The following is a 15,527-nucleotide window of genomic DNA, read 5'->3' on the forward strand; positions in this document are numbered from 1 at the left end:
CGCGCTGCCCGCAGGCTACGGAAGCGCGACGCAGCGAGCGGCAGGGTTACCAGGGGAACCGAATCGCCGCGTCTCGCGGGGTCCCAGACGCTTAGAGGCCCTGTGTGTAGGTTAGCCAGGCTCCCTCTCGGGAGCGGCCGCTCCTCGGGTGTAAACGGCGGGTGTTCAGTCAAGGATCTTTCTCTGGCTGGGCCAAGGCCCGTGGAGAAGTGCGGTGCAGGAGGAGGGGAGCAGGTTTCCTCGGGCTGGTGTTGGGGAGCGGAGGGGAGCGTTTGGTACCGAGGCGTCTGCAGTTGTCTCTGGAAAACTAGATTTTAATATGCCTGGCACTCAGCCCCCGGAATTGGATGGGCCCAATGCGAGGACTCCGAAACCCGACAAGGGGGGGTCTGGCCCATGCCATCCCACTCACCCAGTGGCCTCTCCAGGCCTTGACCCCAGGGATTGCCTCTTGGCGTCTGAGGGCATCTGAAGGCATCTGAATGAAGATTCTGGGCTTCTCTCCCCAGATGCGTGATACTGGGATGGGCTGGGGATGCAGGGATTAACAGCTGTGGAGTTCCCCAGAGCCCCTTTAGCTCTGCATTAGAGATAAGACGTCCCTGAATAGAATAGGATCTACTTATGGGTGGTAGATAAAGTTACTTTTATCAGGTCATAATACGGGGTAGTAGAAGGTGCATGAGTTTTGCAGTTAGAATGATCTGAGTTCAAATCCATTATGATATGGTGGTTAACACTGACTATGGGATTGGACTGCTTACCTTTGTTCTCCTACTTATTAGCTGTGAACGACATTTCTTTCTGTGCCTCATTTTCCCCATCTGTAGAATGGGGATAATAGTACCTAACTCATAGGGTTGCAATGAGAATTAAGTGAGTTAATTCATGTAAAGTACTTAGAATCTTGGCAGTAGTAAACCCTCAAACAATGTTATCTGTCATTACTATTATTAAATTCCAGCAGCCACCACTTACTAGCTTAATGACCTTGGCTAATTTCCCCTCTGAACTAGTTTTCTTACTTCTGCAAGATTATTGTGAGGCATAAAATAAATAATGTGTATAAAACACATGTTAGGTCATCAATAAATGTTAATTATCTCCACGCTCCAATATCAGCCTTAATAAGGCAACTTTCTGGCACCAAGCTCTTTGTCCCTATTAAGGAGGTTTTTACCCTTTAACCTTATTAGGCTAAGCAATGCCAGTGGACACTGTTAGGTATCATGGTTGACCAAAGGAATAGATAAAGAAAAATAAAAAGAAATATAGGAAGAAGAGATAAAGAAAGGGAGTATATATGACCTAGGTTACTACTTGAGTCATAGCAACTGTTCTTTTGGGTTTTGTCGACTAACCTTCATATAGTCCAAGAATGCCCTGTATGGGCTAGAGAGACCAAGATGTAGGTTTTTGGTGCATTTATATTAGTTCTGAACAAATCTAAACACTGCTTTTCTGTAGTTTTTGGATAGTTTCTAAGCAGTCTGTTCCATTCTCTGTTTTCTAGGTTGCTAGGATGGACAGGAGCCACAGTGCATTTTATTAGCTTTGGTTCTTTTCTTTAGTTGTGCCTCTAGTCCTTTCCTCTCTCATTACAGCTGTAGCTGTGTCCTTCCAAAACCCTCTGGGGCTCTCTTTGATCCTTTATCCAATGGCCATCCCTCCATTTTCTCAGCTGCCCATTAGATTCCTCATCATTGTCCAGGGATGTTGTGTATATTGCAGAGTTTGATCATTCCCATCACGTGTGTCTTTTGGTAGTGCCAGGAATTTTCCCACACACCAGCAACCAGTCACTTTTCTTCTTGTCGGGAGAAGACCTCGTTGGGGATTATTGCGAAAGGGAAAACTTTGTGGCTGGCCTTAGACCAATCCCCTAGTCTTGCCCTTCCCTCCGTTGATGTACTGATACAAGGCAAGGTGTACACGTCTGGCCTGAACTGAGTTCTCATCTCTACCCTCAGCATCATCATCATGTCGAGCTGCCTCTTCCTCCTGAAGGCACTTCTTGCTCTTGGGTCCGTGGCATCCTGGGTGACTGCAGGAGAGCATGGTGAGCTATCATTTGGGATCCCTGGCTAACAGCAATAGAAAACGACTAGAGGAGAAGTCATCCCCTGCCTCCTCCCAGAGTGAGGGTCCTCATTTGGGGAGATGGTCTTCTCTGTAGAACAGAACTGGATAGATTCTGCATAGAACTGCATAGATTCTTGGGACAGCCAGGATAGGTCTTCCTGGCTTTCTCTGTTCTCTCTGGACAAGGAGATAGCACTTCCAGTCTGGCTTACTAGAGGTTCTTGCTTTTCCCGAGGACTCTCACCCTAGGGTGAGAATAGGATCGCCCCAAGCTTTCTGTCTCTCTCTCTGCAGAGTGGCTGGTCCATGTGTGGTGCTGGGTGCATGTTAGCGGCTGTGTGGGAGAAGGGGAAAGTGGTTGCAGAAATATTTTGTTTTAAATTTATTTATTTAATTTATTTATTTTTGGCTGTGTTGGATCTTCGTTGCCGTGCGTGGGCTTTCTCTAGTTGCGGCGAGCAGGGTCTACCCTTCGTTGCGGTGTGTGGGCTTTTCATTGCAGTGGCTTCTCTTGTTGCAGAGCACGGGCTCTAGGCTCGCGGGCTCAGTAGTTGTGGCTTGCGGACTCTAGAGCGCAGGCTCAGTAGTTGTGGCGCATGGGCTTAGTTGCTCCACGGCATGTGGGATCTTCCTGGACCAGGGCTTGAACCCGTGTCCCCTGCATTGGCAGGCGGATTCTTAACCACTGTGCAACCAGGGAAGCCCCAGAAATATTTTTGACAGGAATTTTGGAGAGACTAAAAGTCCCCAAAGTACATTTGGTTTCCATTCCCTGTTTCTTGCCAGTTACCCCAATCTCAAGTGATAACTTTTGCAGTGAAAGAAGGAAAATACCCTCGCAATAAGAACCCATGCAAAGAGCCATACCAGGGGATGAATCCTGTCTGGCTAGGCAGAAGCACTGCAGCGCAGGCTGTGGTCGGCTCTGTTGAGGAGGCATCCCTAAGGGTATGTTGGCTTGAGAGGCGAGATCCAAGTCTCCTTTCCGATCTTGCCTCTGGGCTAGATAGACCCAGAGAGCTTCCTATCTCCTAGGTTGGCTCTTGAAATTTAGCTCACCTCTTTTTTCCCCTTTTGGGGGTCTCTTCTCCTTTAATCACTCGTGTCCCCAGTTCTTTGCCTTCTGTCAGGAGAGAACAGGCCATTGATTATCTGCATCTTTTACTTTGAACTCAGGGTTCCTGTTAAGGCTGGCCTCCTTCCAGCCAAACCTCCCCAGGTAGCAGGCCCCTTCCCTGTACCCAGTGGCGTTGTCTGCGCCTGGTTTCAGCAGCTCCCTTGAGCAGCCTGCCCGTAAGGGAGAATAGAGTGTTGTACTCTTTGCCAGGACTCTGGAGGGCCAGCTCTGGAACCAGAGCCTGGGAATCTGTCTCACGTGGGTCACTCACTGTCAACTTGTCAGGCCTGGTACAATCTCCGCAGTGTTTGAAGGTGATGGCTGAATTGCAGGGGCTGAGGGTGAGGCTGGCAGTCAGGCAAGGCAGCTTGGTGAGCTGCCCTGGGCCCTGGCCAGCCCAGATGGGGCTTCCTCTTTCCTTGGAGCTTAGCAGGTTAGAGTAATTGATCTCTCTGCACCTCCCCCAGAGCCCACTGGCTGAGTGGGGTTCCTCGTCTGGTGGGAAGTAATATTTCTGCTGGGATATTAGCTAACTACTTTTCTACAGTTCCAGTCCTGGAGGAGGGCTGGCCCACTCACCCAGCGGGCCTCGTTGCTACAGCCCACTGCACAGGGAATTCCCCTTCCTGGGCTATGCATAATCTCTGCTTTCATTAAACTCTGATTTGCCAGAAGCTTACCATAGCCTGTCCTGTCTGTTTGGTAACTTGGAGGAATGTCAGGGTGTCTGAGGGCACAGGGCAGACCCTGGGACCTGCTCCCCTGAGGCAGTTCGGGTCTGAGCATGGGTCTGAACCGGGCTCCTCTGCTTGCTGGCTCTGTGGCCTTGGACAAGTCCTTTCATCTCTTTGAACCTCATTTTTTATCATCCTTAAAATGGAGATAAGGGTATTTATCTCACAGAGTGATAATGCAGTGTCCATTTGGGCTGCTATAACAGAATACCATAGACTGGGTGGCTTATAGACAACAGAAATTTATTTCTTACAATTCTGGAGGCTGGGAAGTCCAAGATCAAGGTCTAGCAGGTTCAGTGTCTGGGAGGGCCTGCTTCCTGGTTTGTAGACTGCCATCTTTTTGCTGTGACCTCACGTGGCAGAAGGGCAGTAAGGGCCACTAGTATTCATGAGGGCTCCAGTCTCCTGACTTAATCACCTCCCAAAGACCCCACTTCCAAATACCCTCACTTTGGAGATTAGGTTTCAACATATGAATTTTCGGAGAATACAAATATTCAGTCTACAGCATGCAGTTGAGAAGACATGCACATAAGAAACTTGTACAAAACCTGCCAAATAATGCCTGACAGCTCATATAGTTATGCCCAGCACCTCGCTGTTCAGGTTTCCTCCCAACTATCTGAGGTCTGGCCTGTCTATTCACTTGCTCACTTATAAATGGATTCAATACATATTGAGTGTCCACCCTACCTGCCATTTGGGCATCATGGGGTAAGCATGGTAGACACGGCCCTGGCTCTCATGGAGCTCACCCTCTGATGCGAGACATAGTAAATAATCATAATCGAGCAATAATAACCACCAGTCGTGATGAGTGTGCAATGAAGGGAAAGAAAAGAGAGGGAAAGAGGAGGTGTCATTTTAAGTTGGAGAACGAGAAGGAGCTGACCATTGGGTGGAGTGCTATGAAGAGGGAACTGCAGGGGCAAAAGCAGTAGAGTAGGGCAGGGCTTACTATTTTAAGGAGGTGAAAGGTCAGTGTGGCTGGAGAAAAGAGATGGAGAAGGAAGGTTGTTCCAGTTGAGGCAGAGTCCAAGCCTTGGGGGAGCCTCCGAGACCTCTGTCTAAGGCGTTATTGTAAGTGCAATGGGAGGCTGTTAAAGGGAGCTGTAAAAGCAGGAGAGGCCTGATCCAGTTTTCATTTTAAAAAGGCTACTCTGGGCTTCCTTGGTGGCGCAGTGGTTGAGAGTCCGCTTGCCGATGCAGGGGACACGGGTTCGTGCCCCGGTCCGGGAAGATCCCACATGCCGCGGAGCGGCTGGGCCCGTGAGCCATGGCCGCTGAGCCTGCGCGTCCGGAGCCTGTGCTCCGCAATGGGAGAGGCCACAACAGTGAGAGGCCCGCGTACCGCAAAAAAAAAAAAAAAAGGCTACTCTGCTGGTGTCTGAAGAATGGATGGGGCGAGTGTAGAAGATGGCAGGCCAGTTGAGAGGCCAATATGCCAGGCTGGGTTGGGGGTGATCATGGCTCAGACCAGGGTGGTGACAGTGCAGACCTGGAAGAGTGGCAGACTTGAAGTACTTCTGAGGGTGAGGCTGACAGGCCCTGGGAAAGAAGTTAGCAGATGTGGGTGCTGAGGAAAAGGAAGTGTCAAAAAGGGTGGTGAGGGCCTCCCTGGTGGCGCAGTGGTTGAGAGTCCGCCTGCCGATGCAGGGGATACGGGTTCGTGCCCCAGTCCAGGAGGATCCCATATGCCGCGGAGCGGCTGGGCCCGTGAGCCGTGGCCGCTGAGCCTGCGCATCCGGAGCGTGTGCTCCGCAGCGGGAGAGGCCACAACAGTGAGAGGCCCGCATACCACAAAAAAAAAAAAAAAAAAAAAAAAAAAAGGGTGGTGAGTGTCTGGCTGGAGCTGTTGGGTGATGGTGGTGGTCTTTACTGAGAAGGGGACAACTTTGGGAGGAGGAGGAGGAGGTTTTGGAGTGAAGATTCAGATTATGGCCTAAGAGTTGTCCCCTCTGGCTCCCTCATGGCCCCCCTCCCACTGCATGAAAGTTGAACCCTCCTGATCCCCCGTGACCCTCTGTTTTGCTTATTCCGACATGTGCATTATTATTATTTTTAAAAAACATTTATTTATTTATTTATTTACTTATTTACTTATTTACTTATTTTTTGGTTGTGTTGGGTCTTAGCTGTGGCAGGCGGGCTCCTTAGTTGCGGCTTGCCGGACCCTTAGTTGTGGCATGCAAACTCTTAGTTGCGGCATGCATGTGGGATCTAGTTCCCAGACCAGGGATCGAACCGGGGCCCCCTGCACTGGGAGTGTGGAGCCTTTTTAAATACATTTATTTATTATTTATTTATTTATTTTTGGCTACATTGGGTCTTTGTTGCTGCGCGCAGGTTTTCTCTAGTTGCACTGAGTGGGGGCTACTCTTCCTTGCGGTATGCGGGCTTCTCATTGCAGTGGCTTCTCTTGTGGCAGAGCACAGGCTCTAGGTGCGCGGGCTTCATTAGTTGTGGCCAGGGCTCCTGGACCAGGGCTCAAACTCGTGTCCCCTTCATTGGCAGGCAGATTCTTAACCACTGAACTACCAGGGAAGACCTGGAGCACAGAGTCATAACCACTGCGCCACCAGGGAAGTCCCACGACATGTACATTGTATCCTTCGTATGCATTGATGGCATGGGCTCCCTGTGTGTTTGGGTCCTCTTTTTCTGAAACCTCACTGCTGGTTGTACAGCTAAGAGTTGACACAGCAGTCCCAAGACTGATATTCTCAGAAAGGCCTGCTCACAAGATTGGCCTTGGTGGGCTTCTGGGAATTTGGATTTTGAGATGGTTCCTGCCACCGTAACTAATAAGAGTGGTATGAGCTAGGCAGAGAACACCCATGTGACCAGCCCCCAGGAAGAACCCTAAGTCTCCAGTGAGCTTCCCTGGTAGATCCCACTTCACATGTATTGTCACAATTCCATACTGGAGGAATGAAGTCATCCTGTGTGACTCCCCTGGGAGAGGACTCTTGGAAGCTTGTGCCTGGCTTCCTCCATACTTCAACTTGTGCACCTCTTCCCTTTGATGATTTTGCTTTGTATTTTTTTTTTTTTTTTCTTTTTGCGGTATGCGGGCCTCTCACTGTTGTGGCCTCTCCCGTTGCGGAGCACAGGCTCCGGACGCGCAGGCCCAGCGGCCATGGCTCACGGGCCCAGCCGCTCCGCGGCATATGGGATCCTCCCGGACCGGGGCACGAACCCGTATCCCCTGCATCGGCAGGCGGACTCTCAACCACTGCGCCACCAGGGAGGCCCTGCTTTGTATTTTTGTGCTGTCATAAATTATGGCCATGGGTACAACTGTATGCCGAGTCCTGTGAGTCCTAGTGAATCACCAAAACTAGGAGTGGTCTTGAGGGGTTCCAGACACACTAGTTTATTTATAAGTTTTCCTAACCCCTAAAACTGTCTACCACTGGGTCTTTTGGCAGAACTGAGCTGAGCCCCAATGCTTGGTGATTTGGTTTTGGGTGATCGTTGCGGAGTGCAGGGGATCACCATGATGTGGGTTAAAGGGCACTGGACCTAGTATCAGAGCTGGGGGTTTGGGACCCAATTCTGTGACCATTGACCTCAGGCCAATCCTTCCCCCTTCTGGGTGTCTGTCTATTTACAAGAGAAGAGGAGGGCTTCCCTGGTGGCGCAGTGGTTGAGAGTCCGCCTGCTGATGCAGGGGACACAGGTTCGTGCCCTGGTCCGGGAAGATCCCACGTGCCACGGAGTGGCTGAGTCTGTGAGCCATGGCTGCTGAGCCTGCGCATCCGGAGCCTGTGCTCCACAATGGGAGAAGCCACAAGAGTGGGAGGCCCGCGTACCGCACAAAAAAAAAAAAAAGAGAGAGAGAGAAGAGGAGTAGGTTTGAAGGCTCAGAGGGCCCTTCTTGGCTTAAGAAGTTTTGAAATTTCACTTTTCTGCCAGCAGCTGGTGTTCTTCCCTAGTGGAAGCTGGGGCAACGGTAAAGACTAAGTGTGAGTATTTCCTAGGCTTCAGCTTTTTATTTTACTTTTCTGGTGATAGCTTGGGATCTTGGGATAGGGGCATATCTGGAGTCTAGGGATCACCATCCCCGTTCTGGCTATCATTCCTATTTCTCATCCTGATTCCTGCTAAGATACCTGTGAGGTGACAGGAAACCATGTGTTATGAGGAACTGAGCTTACCTAGCCTGGCAAAGCTAAGACAGTGAAAGGCAGAGGATGGCTAAAGAGATGGCATGAGCCATGTTTTTGCCAGGTCTCTGGGGATAGGAAAAGGACCAATGGATAGAAACAGATTTCAGCTGAGTATAAAGAAGGACTTCCTTATACGTAAGGCTGTCTAGCTTAAGTATAAGGATGGCGTAGTCTGGCTTGGAGGTTTTGAAGCCCCCTTAATTCCCACTGTTCAAGCTGAGAGTAGGGGATTGTTTGGCAGGGATTCAAGCATCAGATAGGGTATTAGACTGGGTGGCTCTGCTGGGCACTGGTCTGAGGGGATGTGCTGTGACCCTCAGGGCTTCAGCGTATCTTCCAAGGGTCCCTTCATTGCTTCTAATATTTGACAAAACCCCAGGGACCTCAAGGAAGCCTGGCCTGGGAGAGGGTAGGGCTTTGGTCTCTATGCCTGGTCCTGAGGATGAGGGCAGAGGTAGCAGGGTGCTCCTGGCACTGGTTACTTCAGAGTCGGGCCCGGAAAAATGGTGAAATCTGGGAAGTGTGGTATTCTAGGCCTCCACTCTAGGGCACACGGTATGACTTGGTGAGTTTATTTTGCTGTGTTTTTCCCTACCAGGGAGATTTTTTTTTTTTTGCGGTACACGGGCTCCTCACCATTGTTGCCTCTCCCGTTGCGGAGCACAGGCTCCGGACATGCAGGCTCAGCGGCCATGGCTCACGGGCCCAGCTGCTCCGCGGCATGTGGGATCTTCCCGGACCGGGGCATGAATCCGTGTCCCCTGCATCGGCAGGCGGACTCTCAACCACTGCGCCACCAGGGAAGCCCCAGGGAGATTTTTTTTAATGCCCAGCCTTCTCAACCGTGGGGTAAAAGGCTTTGTTCCTTGTTAAATGGATTTTAGTGTTTGTCAAACAGGTGGGGAGGTGTGGGGAGATACATCTGGTGGTTACAGTGACCATATTTTCTGAATAAAAAATATCAAGACCCATAGTTGTGACACAAGCGGACAGTGGCAAAAAATACTTGAAATAGGGGCTATTCTGAAAAATCCTAGGATGCCAGGTTATTATATCTTGATTGTTTAGCTGCATGTATTCTCTTGGAGTCCAACACTTGCTTTTTCCATTATGTCAGAGTTCCCTGAGCCAGCTGTGTCCAATCATATGTACATGTCCATTCTCAGAGGCACTGGGCCAGTCCTGTCTTGGTTTTCTACAAAGCTTGAATTGCCTGTCATTTTCCCCTCCATTTAAAAAACTTGAAATAAACACTGAGAGGAATGAGTCATGGTGAGTGGGTTTGGTTTGGATGTGACTTCTTGGGTGTGCCTGTCCCCATGGACCTGGCCTGTTGCCCACATGTCTTAAGGATGGTGTAGTAGAAAGAGTGCTTCATTGCAAACCAAGAAGCTGAGTTTTGTCCTGCTTTGCCGCTGACTCACTCTGCAGTCCTGGGCCAACCCCTTCTCTTCTCTGAGTTTCATTATCTTCTTAGGGGCTGAGAAAGGGCACATCAAGAATGTGTTTGGCTACATGAAGCAGAAAATGAAACCAACAGGGATTCTTCTTTCTCACGTAACAAGAAGTCCTGAAGTCATTTCCAGGGCTGGTGTGGTGGCTCCACGATGAAGCAATTTCTCTCTCTCTCCTTTGCAATTCTTGACTTTGTCTTCATACTGGTTGCCTCCTGGTTGCAAGAAGGCTGCTTTGATTCCTTGTCTGTCTTTGGACTGGAAGAAGAAAGAAATGAGAGGGCAGTTTGACAGTTGTATTCCCTGAACCAACAATGCACAAGTTTTCCCAGGTTATATCTTAGTTTGTGGTCACCCCTAGTTACAAGGGAATATGGGGGAAGCAAATCATTTTAGCTGACTGGGCTCACTGCCTCTCAGAACAAGCCTGGGATTCTATTCACAAGTGCTTCAGTTATTTATTGCCACCTAACAAACCATCCCCAAACTTAGCGACTTAACACAGTGCATTCTTTTTTTTTTTCCCCCAAAGCCCCAATCCTGAAGTCATCAACATTAACACAGTGTATTCTTTCTCACAGTTGTGTGGCTTTGTAGGTTGGCTGGGCTTAGCGGGGCAGTTCTTATACCCAGTGGCACAGCTGAGGTCCTTCATGCAGCTGGGAGCTCCCTGGCAAGTTCCATTGTGGCTGGAATGTCCAGGATGGCCTCTCCTCCTCCAGGTTCTCTCTCTGGAGGCGTCTCATTATCCTGCAGCCTAGCCCAAGCTGCTTTACAGCATGGTGGCTGGTTTCCAGGAGGGAGTGTTCAAGCCCCAGTATGCAAGTGTTGCTCAAGCCTCTGCTTGCATCATGCTTGGCTGGTGTCCTGTTGGTCAAAGCAAGTCACCCAGTCAAGCCCAGAGACAGTATGGGAGGGGGCTGCCCAAGAGCATGTATTCCAGCAGCCAGCAGTGTTGTTGTCGACCACAGAAAGCAAGGAGGGAGGATGAATATGGGGGTGGCAGCTAGTGCGTTTGCCACAACGTGTTAGACTTCAACAGTGCTTTTCAGTCTGTGAGTCTGGATATCTGTTTAGTATTTTGTGGTCAGCATTAAAAAAGAAAAAAGAAATAGAATATAAAGTATCGCATTGCATATACATGTATGCACGTAAATATGTACATTTTACATATAAATAGGTATAAAATACACACGGGACTCAATGGAAAATGTATTTTGTACTCAGAGTCCCAATAAAAATAACTGGAAACACTGGGCTTGAACACCTCTGGGCTCCAATGCTTTGATTTTATGGCAGAGTTTGGCGGTGAATGTCCTGCCGACCCCCTTCCGTGTGAAGAGCTGTGTGATGGGGACGCATCCTGTCCTCAGGGACATAAGTGCTGCAGCACCGGTTGTGGCCATGCCTGCCGTGGAGACATTAAGGGAGGTATGTCGGCTCTTTGGGGAAGACTTGAGTGCTCCTGGGGTCCCAGGGTTGGCTTGGGAGGGAGCCCTCTGTGGCCTTCTTCTCTTTCTCTTCATGGGAGGAGTCAGAGTTCTCATCTTTCCAGTCCTCCTAGCCCTTCAACCCAAAGCAACACTCCTCCAAGGACCAAGGGGCCCATGTTGGCATTGAAAGAACTAGAGGAAGGCAGTGGGTGTTAGTAGGAAGCCCAAGCAAAGGGGGAGAGGGTGGTGCTCTGGGAGCCTTGCTCCTTCTGCATCCCACCCAGCCCCAGCCCCAAACCCACAGAGGTATCAAGTCCCAAGGTACCTCTAGGGAACTCCCTGTGGGACACCATTTGGAAATCATTAGTCCAGATGCTCTCTTGGGGCCCTGCAAGGGCTCGGATCCTTGAACTTCAAGGTTTTCCAGCCAGATCTTTGGTTAAGATCTAGTTAGAATCAGGGATGGATTCATCTGGAGCCTCTAAGTCCCAGATGGGAACTTGGAGTCATTGGAGCCAACCCTCCTGTCTCTATACCTATGCCCGTTTATCCCACAGGGCGGGGTGGTGACTGTCCAAAAATTTTGGCGGGCCTGTGCGTTGTCAGCTGCATGGTGGATGAGAACTGCCCAGCTGGGGAAAAGTGCTGCAAGTCAGGCTGTGGCCGTTTCTGTGTCCCGCCAATCCTGCCACCCCAGCTGGCCCTGAACCCCAATCGGACCATCAGGCCTAATTTTGAATTAGGTGAGTACAGCCCATTGTTATCAATAACAATGGCCTTAACAGCTATGTACAGAGTACTGGCTTAGGTGCTGGGTGGGGACTCCACAAGGGCAAAGACAGTTTTTGCCCTGGAGAGTCTAGTTGGAGAGAAAGATTCTATGTCACAGATCAGAGCCCTTGTATAGGCAATATGCGTGTATAGGTGATGAGAGTAAGTGTGGCTCCTTGGGAAGGTCCTTCTCCTAGAAGTAGGGTTTGATCTGGGCCCTAAAGCCTAGGCAGGATGTGACCAAGGGAGGAGAGCCCAGAGAACATGCTGCATGGGTGGTCTGGTGACGGTCAGCAAAGGCACGGAGCGGGTAATGTATGTGACGTGTTTGGGGAGCTGGGATGGGGGTGGTGAGAGACTGCGTAAGGGAACAGACAGGCTGTTTTTTGAACAGGAAATGTAAGGTTGGTCAATGAATGAAAAGAGTCTTCCATGCCAGTTTAGACTGGATTGTCTGGTAAGCAGGGAGCCATTTAAGGCCTTTGAGAGCAATCTTTGCCAAACTTCTCCAGGGTGGAAGGGAAAAAAACATGTTGAGGAGCTGGAGCCAGGAGGGCACAGTTGTGACCTGATGTTTCTTCTACTTGCAGAGAGCCCGGTGCCCTAGCTGTCCTGATGTGTCCTGAGTTTCTTTGGTGACTCCAGGGGGCTTGTCCTGGTAACCAGGAGAGGATGATGTCCTGGGGCTTGTGACACCCCCAGGGACTTTCATTGCCCTCTCTGCTCTGTTTCTGTTCTTGCTGCTGTCCTGAGCGTAGGAAACCCAGCCCTGGGCTTCGGCAGTGGGTGTGTGGTGCTTCTTTTCCCCAATAAAGGCTGATGCTGACCCTCTTGTCTGTGCTCTTTGAGGGCTAAGATGAGGAAAGAGACCAAGGGGGTCTGAACGTGGCTGTGGGATTATGGGACTGACTTATTTAGGAAGCATAGGGGATCCCTTCTTTCTGAGAACACTGCAAATGGATGCTGGTTGGGCGTGGCCAGGCGGGGAGAAGGATGGAAGCCGAACCCGGGGTGACTTGCCATAGGCTTGTCCAGGAGTGGGACAGTCAGGCCTCTTTCTGGACTTGCTGACCTTTCTTCTGTTGGAGAATATGAGTTGGGAATGGAACTGGGGTGAATGGCTAGCGCTTTGAGTCACTTGGATGGTCCCACCTTGGCTCACCTTCCTTGGGGACCAGCCCTTGGCTCCAAGACAGGTGTTTTGTCCCCTCCACGTAACTTGGCTGTAGGGAGGGATGTCTTTAGGTTCTTGGGACCAAGATAATTTAAAAAATATATATTTTCAGCTCCATGAAAATAACTAACCAGTTACCTCTTGTTGGACATTAACATTTTTTTTTTTTTTTTGGTACGCGGGCCTCTCACTGTTGTGGCCTCTCCCATTGCGGAGCACAGGCTCCGGACGCGCAGGCTCAGCGGCCATGGCTCACGGGCCCAGCCGCTCCGCGGCATGTGGGATCTTCCCGGACCAGGGCACGAACTTGTGTCCCCTGCATCAGCAGGCGGACTCTCAACCACTGCGCCACCAGGGAAGCCCCAACATTTTTGCACATATAAAAATCATGCCCTACTTTTGTAGATAAATCTGGGTAAATTCTTAGTGGTAGAATTCTAGTTTCTTAAATAGAGCCTGGCAAAAAACAAGCTCTCAGTAAATATTTGTTGAATGAATGAAAGAATGAATGTAATTCCCAAGTCTATCCCATTAGGAGTTTGTTGGGCTGCAATTAATAGAGAACCTAACTAATAGTGGCTCAGCCAATAAAGACATTTAATTTTCTCACATCAGAGTCTGGAGAGAGGCAGTGAGGCTGGTTCAGTAGCTGGACCGAAACACTGATGGCCAGAGTCATTTCTTCCGTCTCCACCATCCCCAGTGTGTTGGCTTTTGTTCTTGTGCCGGTCACCTCATGGGTGTGGGATGGTTGCTGCAGCTCTAGATGTCACAACAGGAAGATGTGTGTAGAGGGCAGTGGTGAAAAGACCTTTACAGCAAACCATGCTCTCTTTTTCTTGACGGAGAGTGGCTTCCCCAGAAGCCACGGCCTTCCCAGGCTTCCCTTGTCATCTCATTGGCTGGAGCTGCAAGGAAGGCCTGGAAAGCATATGTCTGCAAACGCTAATGGGAAAGTGACCTAAGATCTTAAATTAATCCTGCTTCATCCCTGAGGCTGAGGCAGGTGACCACGTGGCTATAAAAATCGAGGTTCTAGAATGGATAAACAACAAGGTCCTACTGTATAGCACAGGGAACTATATTCAATATCCTATGATAAATCATAATGGAAAAGAATATGAAAAAAGAATGTATATATATATATATATAAGTGAATCACTTTGCTGTACAGCAGAAATTAACACAACCTTGTAAATCAACTATACTTCCAAAAAAAAAAAAAAATTGATGGGACTTCCCTGGTGGCACAGTCGTTTAGAATCCGCCTGTCAATGCAGGGGATGAGGGTTCGATCCCTGGTCCGGGAAGATCCCACATGCTGCGGATTTACTAAGCCCATGTGCCACAGCTACTGAGCCTGTGCTCTAGAGCCTGCGAGCCACAACTACTGGGCCCATGTGCCCAAATTACTGAAGCCCGCACGCTCTAGGGCCCGCATGCTGCAACTACTGAGCCTGTGTGCTGCAGCTACTGAAGCCCGAGCGCCTAGTGCCCGTGCTCCGCAACAAGAGAAGCCACTGCAATGAGAGGCCTGTGCACTGCAACGAAGAGTAGCCCCCGCTCGCCACAACTAGAGAAAGCCCACCTGCAGCAACGAAGACCCAATGCAGCCAAAAAAAGTAAAATAAAATACACAACTTAAAAAAAAAGTGCTGAGAATTAAAAAAAAAAAATCGAGCTTCTATTAGCAAGAAGGAAGGAGGAAATGCTTTTGGGATAGGTAGGTAATGAACTGTGTGTACCATACTGGGTCAAAGGACGTATGCATTTAAAATTCGGACAGAAATTTCTAAGTAGGCAGGGCTTTTGTAACAAGAAAAAAAAAAGGTATCACTGCTCACGTTGAATATTGCAGAAATGCTTTTATAATTCCCAACTTTAATGGAAAAAGGTGAAGTATAAATTTTTAAAAAAGTTCTCACCACTGCTGGGTTTTTGTGCCCCCTTTTCCTCCTCTGTTTTCATACTGGCTTGTGGTATTCTGGTTTCCGCTGGTTTAGAACATTCATCTCTTGGAGTAGGGGAGACATACGACAGCGTTGCCTGATCTGAAAAAGAATGGCTTGCGTGAGACTCGGGGTGGTCATCCTAGGGACACCCATGCCTCCCGGCTCACATTGCAGGGAGCTGGGAAGGACTGGGATCTGTGATGGGCTGAGGAACATTTTAGCCAATCCCTCTTCCACTGTTTTGCTTATCATTATTTATTTGATAAGCAATGTTTATTTGTTAAATATTGTTTATTAAAACAATCAAAATAGTATTATACATGCATCTAGTTGGAAATATCAATATGGAAGAGTTTTCAATGAAAGATAATCTGGGGATCTTAAAATACTGTAGGATAATTTTCTGCAGGGTGGGGAGCAGGACTGGAGAGGGAGGTGTGAGCTCCAGGTGCAGCTCAGGCTGAGCACTGGGAGAGGGGTCCCTTCCAGATCTTTCCTTCTCATCTGGGGCAGCCCATCCTGTCCGCATGGGAGTTGCTGACCTGCCTACAGGTAGCAAGTTCCTGAGAGAGAGAGGAAGATAGAAAGGGGAGGGAGGGAGGGAGAGAGAGAGAGAGAGAGAGAGAGGAGGAAAG

At 49.4% G+C, this 15,527-nt stretch overlaps 1 protein-coding gene across 2 annotated transcripts; it reads left to right on the forward strand.

The window, feature by feature from the left end:
* Window positions 1–2: 2 nt before the first annotated feature.
* Window positions 3–12,592, forward strand: WFDC3 (WAP four-disulfide core domain 3). Of its 2 annotated transcripts, none has more exons than XM_081257185.1 (5): window positions 3–110; window positions 1,971–2,059; window positions 10,862–10,993; window positions 11,553–11,738; window positions 12,357–12,592. In XM_081257185.1, exons 2-5 carry the CDS (start codon window positions 1,981–1,983, stop codon window positions 12,371–12,373), a joined length of 414 nt encoding a protein of 137 aa, XP_081113311.1. In that variant the 5' UTR covers window positions 3–110; window positions 1,971–1,980; the 3' UTR covers window positions 12,374–12,592. The 2 variants fall into 2 exon arrangements, with proteins under 2 accessions (XP_081113311.1, XP_081113310.1); XM_081257184.1 differs by having other exon boundaries at window positions 20–106.
* The last annotated feature ends 2,935 nt before the right edge of the window (window positions 12,593–15,527 follow it).

Source organism: Mesoplodon bidens, assembly GCF_964165515.1.
Source record: "Mesoplodon bidens genome assembly, chromosome: 15".
Classification (NCBI taxonomy): Eukaryota; Metazoa; Chordata; class Mammalia; order Artiodactyla; family Ziphiidae; genus Mesoplodon; species Mesoplodon bidens.